Source organism: Saimiri boliviensis, chromosome 7 (genome assembly GCF_048565385.1).
Source record: "Saimiri boliviensis isolate mSaiBol1 chromosome 7, mSaiBol1.pri, whole genome shotgun sequence".
Lineage (NCBI taxonomy): Eukaryota > Metazoa > Chordata > Mammalia > Primates > Cebidae > Saimiri > Saimiri boliviensis.
Window position 1 is genome coordinate 11,883,912 of NC_133455.1, and position 16,606 is coordinate 11,900,517.

At 49.8% G+C, this 16,606-nt stretch overlaps 1 protein-coding gene across 2 annotated transcripts; it reads left to right on the top strand.

Annotated features, from left to right (window-relative positions):
* The first annotated feature begins 438 nt into the window (after positions 1-438).
* On the top strand, positions 439-15,360 carry C7H12orf43 (chromosome 7 C12orf43 homolog). 2 transcript variants are annotated; one of them, XM_039472457.2, is made up of 6 exons: positions 439-593; positions 7,331-7,373; positions 7,550-7,648; positions 12,377-12,450; positions 13,869-13,959; positions 14,417-15,360. In XM_039472457.2, exons 1-6 carry the CDS (start codon positions 449-451, stop codon positions 14,748-14,750), a joined length of 786 nt encoding a protein of 261 aa, XP_039328391.1. In that variant the 5' UTR covers positions 439-448; the 3' UTR covers positions 14,751-15,360. The 2 variants fall into 2 exon arrangements, with proteins under 2 accessions (XP_039328391.1, XP_039328392.1); XM_039472458.2 differs by having other exon boundaries at positions 14,420-15,360.
* Positions 15,361-16,606: the final 1,246 nt, after the last annotated feature.

The window sequence follows — 16,606 nt, forward strand, 5'->3', positions numbered from 1 at the left end:
ATGGCGCGATCTCGGCTCACCGCAACCTCCGCCTCCTGGGTTCAGGCAATTCTCCTGCCTCAGCCTCCTGAGGAGCTGGGATTACAGGCACGTGCCACCATGCCCAGCTAATTTTTTGTATTTTTAGTAGAGACGGGGTTTCACCATGTTGACCAGGTTGGTCTCAATCTCTCGACCTTGTGATCCACCCGCCTCGGCCTCCCAAAGTGCTGGGATTACAGGCTTGAGCCACCGCGCCCGGCCTAGGCCCTTCTAGATCTCGCGTTTGAGAACTGCCCACCTCCCCATTCCCACCGGGTATCCCCAACCCAGAACAGGTCATGGCCAATGGCTGTCGGAGTAGTAGAACTACAATCCCCATAATGCCACGCGCCTCTCCTCTCACGTGAGGTCGTGCAGGAGGGTTGATAATGGAGGTGTTCTCCACAATCCTTTGCGGTAGTTCAAGATGGCGGCGCCCAATGGCACGGTGAGCGATTCGGAAAGCAGTAGTAGCAGTAGCGATGCGGAGGAGCTGGCGCGGTGCCGCGAGGCAGCAATGCCGGCCTGGGGCTTGGAGCAACGGCCGCACGGGGCAGTGAAGCCAAGAGCCGGTAGGGAACTATGGTTGGGGAGACTGGCTGAAGGGCGTGAGATCTTCCCCTGGCGCCTGAGAGGATGGATGGTGAGGAGGGAGTCACTGCAACTCGACTTCCTTCCCTGAGAGAGCTCCAGGGACTGGGTGTAGTGCAGATTGAAAGCATGGGCAGGTGCAGTAGGGAGGGTGTTTCATTATCCCAGTCAGGGATACTGAGGTACCTAAATGTCTTGACTCTGCTTCTCTGAGTCTCTCCTCTGCCGCACACTGGGAAGGCCGCCATTTCTTTGAGCTGACTCTAACAGCCCCCTCCCGGTATTCTCGAAGCCAGCCTTTCCCCACCTCCAGCACATTCTCCCACCCTTGAGGTTGCTAACGAGCAGTGTCCAACACATCACTCTGACCGCAACTCCCTAGTGTCCTGGCAATAAATACAGAACCCCTCAACATCAAGGGACCTAATCATGGATAGAATCCAGCGGGCTCTTGAATTTGGAATGAAAAAATGTTACAGTAAGTTCTGGCTTATTGCTTGCGTGATGGAAAAAGACGCTACCGTTACTTTATCCCAACAGAAGTCACAGATTTTCATATCTCATTACACTCTTTGCAAATAAAGATATCAATATATCCTTTGATCGATAATAAGATATTGGGAAAAAGTCATTCACACTCATCGTGGTGGCGCACGCCTGTAATCCGAGCTACCCAGGAGGCTGAGGCAGGAGAATTGCTTGAACTCGGAGGCGGAGGTTGCAGTGAGCTGAGATTGTGTCACTGCACTCCAGCCTGAGTGATAGAGTAAGACTCCATCTCAAAAAATAAAAAAAGCAAAAGCAAAAACAAGAAGCCGGACACAGTGGTTCACACCTGTAATCTCAGCATTTTGAAGGCCAAGGCAAAAGGATCACTTGAGCCCAGGAGTTCAAGACCAGCCTGGGCAACAGGATGAAACCCCATCTCTACAAAAAAAAAAAAAAAAAAAAAAAGAAAAGAAAAAAAATACAGCTACTTGGGAGGCTGAGATGGGAGGATCACATGGGCAGGGAGAGGTCAAGGTTGCAATAAGCTGTGATAGTGCCACTGCACTTCAGCCTGGGTGACAGACTGAGGCCCAGTCTTGAAAAAAAAAAAAAAAAAAGAGCAAGAGTTAGGCAGGAGGAGGAAAGTAGTCCATGTGGAGAGACCAACTACAGATTTGCCACCATGTTTTGGGCCTTTGAGATGTGCCAAGCATCATAGTGCATCATCTCCGTTACTTCTCAACCTTACAGGGTGGGTACTGCCACTATGCGCACTGCACAGATGAGGAAGTTTAGGTACAGTGAGATGTGAGTACCTTGCTTAAGATCCCACTGCTAATGAGTGAGATGGAAAGGCAGATCTGTATATAGAACTTGTAGAGAAAACTGCGGTTATGGTACTAGCAGGTGGGAGGGCAGACTATAGTTGAGAGCCTACCACAGGAAGTGCAGTGTGGCAGGAGGGAAGGAAGGGAGAGGAGGGCAGTGACTGGATCACCAAAAGGCTTGTAAATCCTTTCAAACAAACGCAGCAGTGCTTAACATTGCTTTGTACCATGTCCTTCTATAACAGCCTGGTGAAGCCTGCTTTTCTTCTCAGAGTAATGTTGTAAATGCATGAAATGCAACATATAAGATTACAAAGAAAACCGATGATACTGAAATTTAATTATGGTAGTCAACAACCAAACTTGTGATGTATGTGCTTCTTTGTTAATACATTATACCAGATCTACAGATGGGTCTAAAAATTAGTGTGGCACATTTTAAATCAGGGATGAGTGTAAATGACTCTCTCCCAATGGCTGATTTTTGTATTTTTAGTAGAGATGGGGTTTCACCATGTTGGCCAAGCTGGTCTCAAACTCCTGACCTCGTGACCTGCCCACCCCGACCTCCCAAAGTGCTGGGATTACAGGCATGAGCCACCACACCCGGCCTTCTTTTTCATTTTTTAATATGGCTAAGACACCACCCACCTCTTAGGAGAGCTTTCTCCATCTTTCAAGTCTGGGTTACCTGCCTTCTTGCCATCATCATACTTTGTGTGATTCCCTTCATCCATAGTGCTTTTCTTCCTTCCTACAGTTGCCTCTTGCATCTTTTTTTTCTTTCACCCCTGCATCCCCAGCACATTAAGTCAGTCCTGGCTTACACTTGCCCCACAAAGATTTATTGAGTGAGAGGTTCCATGATGTGAGCTTCATGAAGGCTGGACTCTCACCTATCCCTTTACCACAGTGTCTTCAGGACTCAGGAAAATGATTATTGCATGAATGAACTTGCACAAAACACACCTCTAATGAGTGAAGGGGCTGGGATTCCGGCAGCTTCCACTTGCAGTGTTAGGTTGACTTGATATGAAGTGCTGGTCTTGGACAAATAACATAACTTCAGTAGCTACAATTTTCTTATCTGTAAAACACCCAATTCCTAGAGTTGTTTTGAGTCTCAAATACGAACAAACTTTGACTGACGAATGAAAAGATATTTACATGAGAAGTGGTATCCAAGGTATCAGCTTTACAGCTCATTGTTTTTGTGACATCATAAAATCTCCTGCTGATCAAAGTAGATGAAGCTGCTGATAAGAGGTGCTGTTATTTATTGAGCACCTACTGTGTGCTGGGCAAGATGCTAGACATTTGGAGTACCTTTTTTTTTTTTTTTTTTTGAGATGGAGTCTTGCTCCGTTGCTCAGGCTGGAGTGCAGTGGCGCAATCTCAGCTCACTGCAGCCTCCGCTTCCTGGGTTCAAGCAATTCTCTTATCTCAGCCTCCATAGTAATTGGGATTACAGGTGCCTGCCACCACACCCAGCTGATTTTTGTATTTTTAGTAGAGACGGGATTTCACCATGTTGGCCAGGCTGGTCTTGAACTCCTGACCTCAGGTGATCTGCCCGTCTCGGCCTCCCACAGTGCTGAGACTATAGGCATGAGCCACCATGCCCAGCCTGGAGTACATTCTTCTTCCAATAATAATAATAATAATAGTAATATCATTAGAGTGCTTCTAATAATAGCCACCAGGAGTTGAGAACTTACTTTTTGTCCCCTGTTCTAATCACTTTTTATTTGTTGTCTGTTTTCATCTTCCCAGCAATACCACAAAGGGTGTCTTAGCCCCATTTTACAGAAAACTGATGCTCGTAATGGTGAAATAACTTGGCCAAGGTTGTCCAGTTTGTAAAGGGCAGAAGCAGGTGTAAATCCAGGCCTGCCTGACTCCAAGTCCATGCTCTTCATTGCTGCTGTGCCTCTCTGCCATGGACAAGTGTCTGTTGTGGTCAAAACTCCCACCGTGGCTGGGCGCGGTGGCTCAAGCCTGTAATCCCAGCACTTTGGGAGGCCGAGGCAGGTGGATCACGAGGTCAAGAGATCGAGACCATCCTGGTCTACATGGTGAAACCCCGTCTCTACTAAAAATACAAAAATTAGCTGGGCTTGGTGGCGCGTGCCTGTAATCCCAGCTACTCAGGAGGCTGAGGCAGGAGAATTGCCTGAACCCGGGAGGCGGAGGTTGCGGTGAGCCGAGATCGTGCCATTGCACTCCAGCCTGGGTAACAAGAGTGAAACTCCTTCTCAAAAAAAAAAAAAAAAAAAAAAAAAAAAAAACCTCCCACCCTTTGGTCCATGACTATGTGGAAATATAGCTCACTATTTTATTTATGTAATCTCTAGATACAGCTCTTAAATCCAGTGATGCTGGTCACTCTAATCACTTTAATTTTATAGTAGCATATTACTTTGATTCATTTTTCTGACAATTAGTTCAAACCAAGATACCATGGCAGGATCTGGGGATACAAAGATAAAATGAGGCAGACTGGGCCGGGCGTGGTGGCTCACACCTGTAATCCTAGCACTTTGGGAGGCTGAGGCGGGTGGATCACAAGGTTAGGAGTTCGGGACCAGCCTGGCCAACATGGTGAAACCCTGTCTCTACTAAAAATACAAAAATTAGCTGGGCATGGTTGCAGGCGCCTGTAATCCCAGCTACTCGGGAGACTGAAGCAGAATGGCTTGAACCCAGGAGGTGGAGGTTGCAGTGAGCCAAGACCATGCCATTGCACTCCAGCCGGGGTGACAGAGGAAGACTCCGTCTCAAAAAAAAGAAGAGGCAGACCATGTATTCAAGCAGCTTACAGATCCAGGAAGGAGATGGGCGTGGAAACAAAATCTCCACGACACTAACTCATAAGGCTGGTTGTCGTATTCCTATTTTATAGATGAGAAAACCAAGGCTCAGGGAGATAAAGTGAGGCTTGCCCGGCATCACACAGCTTGGTGGCAGAGCCAGGATTCAGCTGAACTGTCTTCCTCTGTAATACCATTTCTGTTCCATGACAGTACCTCACCCTCACCGCACTGTAGTCTTGCTGGAAGAGATGCTCTTCTTGTGATTATGTGCTGAAGACGACTAGGTCCTTAAAGACTGTCCTTTGGGCCCCCACAGTACCCGCCTCCAGGAGCATGTTCTGCATTCTGTGTTGTGCTCTGGAGGACACCGACCTAGATCACAAGGTACCAGGACACAGATGCAGTGCCTGTGGGTGATGACATACACACAGCCGGCCCCCATGGAGCTGTTTCACACCACGGCCCTCCACTGGGCCCGGAGCTACCAAGTGTCCACTTTGTTCAGCTGGCCCCTTAAATACACAAGCACGTTTTGTCTCGTTAGTTAAGTCAGAGACCTCAGAGCTAACTGTCACTCATCTCTCACACCCTGAGGTCAGTTCATCAGTGACTCCTATTGACTCCATCTCTCTGGAGTCCACACTTCTCACCAGCTCAATTATTGCAGTAGTCTCCATGTTCCTGCCTTTACCCCAACAGTCTCGTGCCTCACAGCAGCCAAAGATGTGTTGTGAAAACCCAGGTCAGTTAAGTCCTTCCTCTGCGCAGTTTCAGAGTTCTTCCTCCTCAAAGGCCAGGCCCTCCCACTGGCCCACGTCAGGGCCCTTCGTGATCTGGCCCCTGTGAGTTCTCCATCTCTGCCACTCCCGGTTTGCTGGCTGGGCCCTGGTCACACTGACCTCCTCACTGTTCGAAACACACAGGGCAGGCTCTGGTGTTGGGGCCTTTGCAGATGCTCTTCCCTTCTGTCTGGAAGGCTGTGTCCCACATGTCTACTTGGTTCACTCCGCTCCTCTCTCAAATCTCTATTCAAATGTTACCTCATCAATGAAGCCCTTTCTACCCACCTTTATTTAAGTCCCCAGCCCAGCGCTCCCCACCTCTCTCCCCTACTTTGTTTCTGGTTTTGTTTTTTTTTTCTGTTCACTTACCATTATCCAACTTTACATTTTGTTTATGTACGTGTGTTTGTCATCTCTCTCCACCGACCAGAACGTAAGCTCCGTGCAGACAGTGACATTCAAGTAAGTTGCTCAGCAGTTACACCTGGCTAATACAAGGTGTTCAGTGTTTGGTTTGAGTGAATGACTGAAAGCCCAGGCATCCTCAGTGTTTTGGTTTGAAAAATGTGATCTACGAAAGAGCCATCTTCTCTCTCTTCCACGGCACTTAGCACACAGCCAGGCAGGCACTAAACTGTGCAGTCCTGTTACACTTAACTGGACTGTTGAGCACCGCATGGTGGTTAAGAGGAGGCTCAGGAGCCAGGTGGCCTGGGTCCTCAGCCCAACTCTATCACTTAGTAGGTATTTGACTCTGGCCAACTTATTTTACATCTCTGATGTTTCTTCTGCAAAACAGGATAATGGTAACCCCTCCAATCGGGTTGTTGGAAAGATTCACTGAGTTATATGTGCTATATATATTTTAAGTTATATACATAACTCATTAGTTAAATCAGAAACCTCAGAGCTAACTTTCACTTCTCTCTCACACCCTGAGGTGTATATATAACTATTTTAAGTTATATAACTAAGTTATATATATGTAACTATATAAAATATACTTATATAAAGTTATAGGTAGGCCGGGCATGGTGGCTCAAGCCTGTAATGCCAGCACTTTGGGAGGCCGAGGCAGGTGGATCACGCGGTCAAGAGATCGAGACCATCCTGGTCAACATGGTGAAACCCCGTCTCTACTAAAAATACAAAAAATTAGCTGGGCATGGTGGCGCATGCCTGTAATCCCAGCTACTCAGGAGGCTGAGGCAGGAGAATTGCCTGAACCCAGGAGGCGGAGGTTGCGGTGAGCCGAGATCACGCCATTGCACTCCAGCCTGAGTAACAAAGGGTGAAACTCCATCTCAAAAAAAACCAAAAAAGTTACAGGTATATAACTATCTTAAGTAGGTTATATATAAACTATATGAAATATATAAATTATAGGTATATAACTATTTTAAGTTATATGTAAATATATATATGAGTGATATATATTTTCAGCTGCTGAAAATTGTGCCTGATACACGTTTGTACTTGTCATTGTTTCCTCTGTAAATTTCCTCTATAAATGCAGAGTTAGGCCTTAAACCCATGTGCATATATATTTTAAGTTATATAACTAAGTTATATATAACTATATAAAATACAGTTATATAAATAGTTACGTATATAACTTATATACGTAACTATTTTAAGTTATCGGTATATAACTATTTTAAGTTATATATAAATACAAATGAGTGATACATGTATGTAGCCATATGAGTGATACATATTTTCAGCTGCTGAACATAGTGCCTGGCACACGTTTGTACTTACTGTCATTGTCACCTCTATAAATGTCCCAATTTCCGTTTTTCCACAGGTGCAACAAATAACCAGTCGTCACCCTCCCAGCCGAGCCTCAGGTACTGTGCACTTTGGGTTCAGGCTTCACTTATTCATTCAGCAAATACTGATCCCCTGCATGTGCCAGATGCCAGGCTAGACCCGTGGCATATCCAGGTGAACAAGACACACATGGTCCCCCATGGGGACAGCTTCTGAGCGGGCAGGAAGTGAGGTCTCTTTGTGTGTGTCGTAGGCCTAAGGTGGATGAGCACGAACAAGACGGCAACGAGCTTCAGACCACCCCCGAATTCCGAGCCCACGTAGCCAAGAAGCTGGGAGCCCTGCTGGACAGGTAAGCGCGGGTGGAGTTCTTCCTCTCTTGCCGTTGTTAATACGAACAGCAATGGCTCACACTGGCTGGGAGCTCACGGTGTCCAGGCAGGCGCTTGGCATCTGTCACCTCACTGCATTCATAAAACACATGATCATGTGGGTCCTGTTGTTACCTTTATTCTCCAGGTGAGGAAACAGCAAGGAGACACGTTTGCTCGAAGTCATCATCGTCATAGCTACCATTTACTGAGCAACCGTTTGCAGCCAGGCTCTGTGCTAAGCGCTTGATGTCCAGTTTCTCATTTAATCCTTGTGATGCCCCTCAGAGGTAGAGACTGTTACCATTCCCACTGTACAGATGGGTAACTGAGGCTCGAAGACGCAAAGTCATCTGCCCAAGAGACACCGCTACTCAATGACAAAGCCAGAACTCAAAACCCAGGAGGGAGCAGAGTTGGGCCTCAAACCCAAGTGCATCTGACTCCAAGCCCATGTTTTTTTTGTTTTGTTTTGTTCTTTGAGACGGAGTCTCACACTGTCGTCCATGCTGGAGTGTAGTGGCACAATCTTGGTTCACTGCAGCCTCCACCTCCCAGGTTCAAGCGATTCTCATGCCTCGGCCTCCCAAGTAGCTGGGATTACAGGTTACCCGCCACCACGCCAGGCTATTTTTTGTATTTTTCTTAGAGACAGGGTTTTACCATGTTAGCCAGGCTGGCCTCAAACTCCTGACCTCAAGTGATCTGCCTGCCTTAGCCTCCCAGAGTGCTGGGATTACAGGTGTGAGCCACCATGCCCAGCCAAGCCCATATTCTTAACCCCTGCAACCATGAGAATAAGAGGAACCTCAGGAAGCTCATTCCCACCACAAGAGGGCAAGGAAGGGCCATGTGCAAGGAAGGGCCATGTTCCTATTTCTTGGGTGCCTTTTGTGTGCCAGGCTCTGTGCCAGGTCTCTGTCTTACATTCTCAGCACAGGTTGACCACACAGTTGGTAAGGACTCAGGTTGGCATTCCTAAAGTAGGTGCCAAGGAATACCACTTGTTTGAGTCCATATGGGCTGCTATAACAAAATACCACAAACTGGGTAGCTGATAAACAGAAGAAATGGATTTCTCACATTTTGGAGGCAGAGAATTCCAAGATCAAGGCACCAGCAGATTCCATGTTGTCTGGGGAGAGCCCTCTTCCCAGCACAGATGGCGCCTTCTCACTGTGTCCTCACATAGCGGAATGGGTGAGGGGTCTCCCTCAGGCCTTTTTTATAGGAGCACCAATGTCCTTCATGAAGGCTCCACCCTCACGATCTAATCACCTCTCAAAGGCCCCGGTCTCCTAACCCTAATACCTTGGGTTGAGGATTTCTTCTTCCTTTTTCTTTTTTTTTTTTTTTTTTTTGAGACGGAGTTTCGCTCTTGTTACCCAGGCTGGAGTGCAATGGCGCGATCTCGGCTCACCGCAACCTCCGCCTCCCGGGTTCAGGCAATTCTCCTGCCTCAGCCTCCTGAGTAGCTGGGATTACAGGCACGCGCCACCATGCCCAGCTCATTTTTTTGTATTTTTAGTAGAGACGGGGTTTCACCATGTTGACCAGGATGGTCTCGATCTCTCGACCTCGTGATCCACCCGCCTCGGCCTCCCAAAGTGCTGGGATTACAGGCTTGAGCCACCGCGCCCGGCCTTCCTTTTTTTTTTTTTTTGGAGATAGAGTCTCACTCTGGAGCACAATGGAGCGATCTCGGCTCACTGCAAACTCCTGGGTTCAAGCGATTTTCATGCCTCAGCCCCCTGAGTACCTGGGATTACAGGCGTGTGCCACCACACCAGTTTTTTGTATTTTCAGTAAATACGGGTTTTCACCGTGTTGGCCAGGCTGGTCTCAAACTCCTGACTTCAAGTGGTCCACCCACCTTGGCCTCCCAAAATGCTGGGATTACAGGTGTGAGCCGCCGTGCCCGGCTGGGGTGAGGATTTCCCCGTGAGAGTTTGTGGAGGACGCAAACATCTGTACTCTAGCACTAGCCCAGAGCGTGGCTCTGGAGAAAAGGAAGTTCTTTTTTCTGGAAGAGGCTCTCCCCAGACACGGAGGTCCACAGAAGTGTGAGAAACGCTGCAATCCACATACCTCCACGAGTCCTTGCAGACTGCAACTCGTAGTAGTATATTCAAGGCTCTGAGAATTGCCGTGTGAAGAGACCTGTGTAACTGTTTAGCCCAGCATTTTCCAAACTCATGTAGCCACAGGGCCTTTGTTTCACGGAAGACCAGTCAACAAGCTGTGGAACAGGTCGGGGGATACGCTGGTCCACATCCCATCCTCACTGGCAGAGCCCTGGCAGGGTCTTCAAAGGGAGATGAGGCAGGATTTGGGGCCATTGTCATTCCAATTGAGTAGATATCAAAAAGGACCAATGAGCCTTCCCAAAGTGTGAACCAGCTCTTCCCCTGAGACAGAATGGTGGCCAGAGCTCCGCGGCCTGAACCCGCACACGGTTAGGGCCAGTCCCCTCAATTCAGGAATGCAGGGGGGGTGTTCGGGAAGGCAGCTGCGTTTTGGCCTGTGGGAGCACCGCTTTTCTTCGTGACTCGGGCTTCAGGCTGAACAGGGCCTGCCTGGCATCGCACCGAGCCACCGTGGATGTTTCTCCAGTAGAAATGCCATCAGCCGTGGTTAGAATATTCCCTGCAGCATTTCCACGTTTCTCCAGAGAAATTTAAATGATACCTTAGGCCAGTATGGTGGGTCACGCGTGCAATCCCAGCACTTGCGGAGGCCAAGGCGGGTGGATCATTCCAGGTAAGGAGTTTGAGACCAGCCTAGCCAAGATGGTGAGACCCCATCTCTACTAAAAGTGCAAAAATTAGCAGGACATGGTGGCGCACACCTGTAAGCCCAGCATACTCTGGAGGCTGAGGTAGGAGAATCACTTGAACCCAGGATGCAGAGGTTGTAGTGAGCTGAGATCGTGCTACTGCACTCTAGCCTGGGTGACAGAGCAAGACTCCATCTCAAAAAAATAAAAGAAATGTAAATGATACCACAGTTGGCCCCTGTGTTCGGTCAGCGGCTCTCAGCCTTGGCGCTGCTGACATCTTTGACTAGCATTTGTCATAGCGGTCTGTCGTTCTTCCCTTTATAGGATGTTTACCAGCATCCCTGGCCTCTACCTACTAGAAGATAGTAGCACTCACCCCACCAGTTGGGACAAGCAAAACTGTCTCCAGACGTTGCCAGCTGCCCCTGGCGGCCACCATTAAGCCACTGTGTGGGTCAGGAATAGGTGCGTGGGTGGCAGCGTCTCTGCTCCCTCTCCCCAGGTTGCTCTCCCTGAACAAGGCCTGGGGGCGCCTTTGGCATACAGGAAGGGCTGTTAGGGAAGGCACCCAGGGCATTGCTGTGTCTGCTTTGAGGGCGTTGCCGAGAGCCTTGTTCTCTGCCGTGCACAGTGACTGCTCCATCCGTGTTCACCGGAGACATGCTTCCTGGTCTCGTGCCTCTAGAGAAATGCAGTTTGTTTTTAAGTTAGAGATCCTGTGAAGGCCAAAGCTTTCCTTGGTGGCAGTCATCATCCTCAGCGTCATCATCACTACCATTTACTGAGCGACTACTTGTGGCCAGACTGTGTGCCACAAGTGCTTGATAGCCACTTTCTCCTTCAATCCTTGTGATGACCTTAAGAGGTGGGGACTGTCATTATTCCCACTGCACAGTTGGCTAACAGAGGCTCAGAGAGGTAAAGTCATTTGCTTAAGGGACACCGCTAATACGTGACAAAACCGGGATTCAAAACCCAGGTCTCTGAAGTCTGGATAAGGTCCGGGAATTGAGTCCATTTCCATTGCCTGGTTATGATCTCGTACTGCAGTGAGGCACAGTGTTACGATTGCGAGAAGATGGGTGGACGGTCTGTGGAACCTCTGTATTATTTGTTGCTACTGCATGTCTACAATGACCTCCAATTTTTTTAATTAAAAAAAAAAATTAAAAGCCGGGTGCTGTGGCTCGCGCCTGTAATCCCAGCACTTTGGGAGGCCGAGGCGGGTGGATCACGAGGTCAAGAGATCGAGACCATCCTGGTCAACATGGTGAAACCCCGTCTCTACTAAAAAAATACAAAAGATTAGCTGGGCGTGGTGGCGCGTGCCTGTAATCCCAGTTACTCAGGAGGCTGAGGCAGGAGAATTGCCTGAACCCAGGAGGTGGAGGTTGCGGTGAGCCGAGATCGCGCCATTGCACTCGAGCCTGGGTAACAAGAGCGAAACTCCGTCTCAAAAAAAAAAAAAATTAAAACAAGTCTGCTTTGTTCAAGAAGCTGTCCTCTGAATTAGTTTTCTGAATTGGTCATATTTCCCTTTTCATGCTTGCTGCTAGGAAGCTCAAAGCAAAATGTATGCCCTCTCTCTCTAATGAGTATATAGGACTTCCTGACCACACTTCTAGGTCTTTCCATTCCTCTTGCCATTATATCTCTATGCCCTATTTGAAATTGCATTCATTTTGTTGCACTGTGTCTTTAAGACTTCTTCAACACTGTCGGCTTTAAACAAATGAGGCAGTACAGTTTGCGTGGCAGAGGCTGGTCAGCATGTTACAGCTGTACCGTCAGCCCTCCTAGTAGGCCAGCGTGCTTTCTGCTCTTGCATTTAAGATCACATGCCCCATCCCCTCCACTTGAAAAAATATATAATTGTTTTTGTTGTTATCCAAAAATACCGTCTTAAATGAACCATTTCGTCTCCCCTTAGCTTCATTACCATCTCAGAAGTAGCAAAGGAGCCAGCAAAAGCTCAGGTACAGAAAGTCGCTTCAGAGGATGATGGTGAGTGGTCATACTTCCTAGACGCTTTCATTTATTGAGCACCTAATGTGTGTCTGCAGCTGGGTGAAACTTTTTTTTTTTTTTCAAGATAGGGTCTTGCTCTGCCACCTAGCCTGGAGTACAGTGGAGCAATTACAGCTTAATGCAGCCTCAACCTCCCAGACCCAGGCAATTCTCCCACCTCAGCTGCTTGAGTAGCTGGGACCACCGATACACACCAGCACACCTGGCTAATTATTATTATTATTATTATTTTTTTTTTTTTTTTTGAGACGGAGTTTTGCCCTTGTTACCCAGGCTGGAGTGCAATGGCGCGATCTCGGCTCACCGCAACCTCCGCCTCCCGGGCTCAGGCAATTCTCCTGCCTCAGCCTCCTGAGTAGCTGGGATTACAGGCACGTGCCACCATGTCCAGCTAATTTTTTGCACTTTTAGTAGAGACGGGGTTTCACCATGTTGACCAGGATGGTCTCGATCTCTCGACCTCGTGATCCACCCGCCTCGGCCTCCCAAAGTGCTGGGATTACAGGCTTGAGCCACCGCGCCCGGCTTTTTTTTTTTTTTTTTTTTTTTAGAGACAGGGTCTCAATTTGTTGCCCAGGCTGGTCTTGAACTCCTGGCCTCAAGTGATCGCCCCACCTTGGCCTCCCAAAGTGCTGGGACTATAGGCATGCGCCACCACACCTGGCTAATGTAGAGACAGGGTTCCACCGTGTTGTGTAGGCTGATCTTGAACTCCTGGTCTCAAGCAGTCCTCTTGCCTCAGTCTCCCAAAGTGCTGGGATTAGAGGCGTGAGCCACTGCGCCATTCTTTTTATCTGCTCAGCCCCTGCGGTGAGGCAAGTATTTATGATAAGTCCCCATTTTACAGGCAAGGCAACTGAGGCCCTGAGAAACGAACTCGTTTGCCCGAGGTGACCTCATGTGTGTCGCCCTGAGCAGGAGCACTTTACCCCTGCCCTCCACAGCCTCACCCCTCCGCGTCTGTCCGGTACCAGTGCAGTTCCTACTTTGATGGCTGCCTTAGGTCCGGAGCTCAAGTGCTGGCTTCCAGAAGCCTCTGAGGGCTTGCTGAGCGGATGTGGCTGCCGGCGTCCCCTCCAGCGCGCGCTCTACTGGCTCCATCAGGCATCAGCATGACTCTCGGCAGACACAGCATCACTTTGTAGACAAACGACCGATTCCGGGTCTTTGGCTGGGGACCAGGAGCTCCTGGAGGGCAGAGGCGGGGCAGCCTCAGCACCTGGCACCGGGGAGGAGGGGTTGGCATCTGGCAGTGCTGACTGCCCCTTTGGTTTGTTTGTTTGTTTGGGTTTTTTGGTTGTTATTGTTTCTTTTTTTAAGTTTTTTTCTGTTTGTTTGTTTGTTTCTTTTTTGTTTGATTCGTTTTTGTTTGACTCTGCCCCTTGGAATCTTAGGTTTCCGCCTTTTCTTCACGTCTGTCCCTGGAGGCCGAGAGAAGGAAGAGTCGCCCCAACCCCGCCGAAAGCGCCCGCCCTCCAGCTCCAGGTGAGAAGTCCCCCCTTCCTCACGTCCCCCCCTTTCTCCTCCTCTCCTGTCTTGGCGGGTTCCCCGGAATAGCCGAGCAGACGCCGGTCAGGACCAGGCCGAGGCAGGGCCGAGTGGGAGGGCAAAGCTCTCTTGGCGGCAGCTTCGGATGGTTGCTGCTTTTGAGCACCTATCTTGGGCCAGACACCTCACTTGATCATAGCTGCCTCCTGGGACACCCCTGGGAGGCCTGGACTCTGTTAAGATCCCCTTTTGTAGATGGTACTGAGAGTCAGAGAGGTTAAATCACTCAGGAGGTCACAGGGCTGCTCGGCCCGGAAGCCGGTCTTGGAAGCCCGAACCCGCTACCTGCCTGCCTGTGTGGCCGCTTTCCAGTGACCTGGACCGAGGGAGGCCAGTGAGGCAGCCCTGGGCTGTGTCCTGCCTGCAGCTAACCCAGGGCGCCCCCTCCTTGCAGCAGTGAGGACAGCGACGAGGAGCGGCGGCGGTGCCAGGAGGCAGCTGTGTCGGCGTGGGACGTCCTGCAGGAGTCAGCCATCCACGGCGCTGGCACGGTGGAGAAGGAGGCAAAGAAGAAAAGGAAGTCGAAAAAGAAAGCCAAGGAGGTGGCGGTAGTCGCCACCACCGCCCCCAGCGCGGCCACGGTCCAGAAGCAGAAGTCAGGTGAACTCACCAGGGACCAGGTGTCGCCCGGAACCAAAAAGAAGAAAAAGAAGAAAAAGGCAAAGAAGGCCAGTGAGACCTCTCCATTCCCACCAGCGAAGAGGGCCACAGTGGTGCCTGCAAACTGAACCAGCTGTGGGCACAGCGGTGCCTGCAAACTGAATCCAGCTGCGGGCACAGGGCTCGGCTCCAACGACCGGGTGCCCCGGGGACAAGGCATTTCCAGGCCCCACCTCCCTCTCCAAGTTCAAGGACTGGGCTGGCGAGTCTAGACTGCCCATAAGACCCTGATGGTGATGAGGGCTTGCCCAAGAGTCGGGCCAAAAAAGTGGCTGTGGGTGAGAAGCCCAAGCATGGCCGGCCCGTCTGTGTGCCCATGGGGGGCTGGGGGCCGGCGGTTCCAGAACATTGCATGGCCTCAGGAAAAGGAGCCTTCCAGTTATTTGAGACCTGTGGCCAAGTGGTGAAACCTCCATCTCCCTAGAACTGTCCGAGGTGGGCAGGGGAAGGGAGACCTCCTCCCCCACCACCTCCTTAGCCTGGCGGGAGAAACCATTTTTAGAAAATGAGAGAAGTGATCCCAAGATGCCCAGGCCCAGAGAAACCTGTTCTCCCTTAGCCCACACAGACTTCACAGAAGCGTCTGAGAAAGGAAAGATTTTTTTCACCCCTGGCTTTCTAGAATTTCCTTTGTCTGCATTTGTGAATATACCACACATGATGGTGTCTCTGAGCCAACCAGATTATGGAAGCTCAATTGTCAGGGGACCCAAACAAAACTGAGAGTGAGCTGGGTATTGCCTCTGTCAGTGCTGAACCTTAAGATGCTTTGAATAGCCGGGCGCGGTGGCTCACACCTGTAATCCCAGCACTTTGGGAGGCCGAGGCGGGCGGATCACGAGGTCAAGAGATCGAGACCACCTTGGTCAACATGGTGAAACCCTGTCTCTACTAAAAATACAAAAAATAAGCTGGGCATGGTGGCACGTGCCTGTAATCCCAGCTACTCGGGAGGCTGAGGCAGGAGAATTGCCTGAACCCAGGAGGCGGAGGTTGCAGTGAGCCGAGATCGCACCATTGCACTCCAGCCTGGGTAACAAGAGCGAAAACTCCATCTCAAAAAAAAAAAAAAAAAAAAGATGCTTTGAATAAACACCCTCCTCCTCTCTCCACCCCACACAAGACTTCAGGAAGTGTCACAATGCTCGTGGACTAGGTTTCCTGTGACAGAGGCATTCTGCAAGGGTAAAGCTCGCTGCCAGGCGCAGTGGCTCCCGCCTGAATGCCCAGCACTTTGGGAGGCCAAGGAGGGTGGATCATTTGAGGCTAGGCGTTTGAGACCAGTCTGGCCAACATGGTGAGACCCCCGTCTCTACTAAAAGTACAAAAATTAGCTGGGTGTGGTGGCACACGGCCTGTAATCCCAGCTACTCAGTAGGCTGAGGCAGGAGAATCATTTGAACCCAGGAGGTGGAGGTTGCAGTGAGCTGAGATTGCACCACTGCACTCCAGCCTGGGCAACAAAGTGAGACGAGACCCTGTCTTTAAAAAAAAAAAAAAAAAAAAAAACAAGAACAAGAAGTAGCAGCTCGCAGCCAGATACTGTGGCTCACACCTGTAATCCCAGCACTTTGGGGGGCGGAAGCAGGGGGATCACTTGAGGCCAGGAGTTCCAGACCAGCCTGGATAACATGGTGAAACCCTGTCTCTAGTAAAAAAATACAAAAATCAGTCAGGCATGGTGATGTGCGCCTGCGGTCCCGGCTGCTTGTGAGGCGAGGTGGGAGGATCATTGAGGCCAGGCGGTCAAGGCTTTGGTGAGCCTGCAATGCCTCTGCAGTCCAGCCTGGGTGCCAGTGACACCCTGTCTCCAAAACAAAAATTTTTTTTAAAGTAGAAGCTCAAACTTAGGGTAAAATCTGGCTTCATCATCAGAGGCTCGCCGGAGCCAGAAAAGCAGAGACGGGTGTGAGAGTGGGTGCTG

What these genes read in the sequence shown, in the direction of transcription:
- C7H12orf43 (XM_039472457.2), top strand. Translation starts at nt 449, where the DNA reads ATGGCGGCGCCCAATGGCACGGTGAGCGATTCGGAAAGCAGTAGTAGC. An exon ending in CCCTCCCAGCCGAGCCTCAG is followed by an intron (nt 7,374 to 7,549) that starts GTACTGTGCACT and finishes TGTGTGTCGTAG; the next exon opens with GCCTAAGGTGGATGAGCACG. An exon ending in AGTCGCTTCAGAGGATGATG is followed by an intron (nt 12,451 to 13,868) that starts GTGAGTGGTCAT and finishes TTGGAATCTTAG; the next exon opens with GTTTCCGCCTTTTCTTCACG.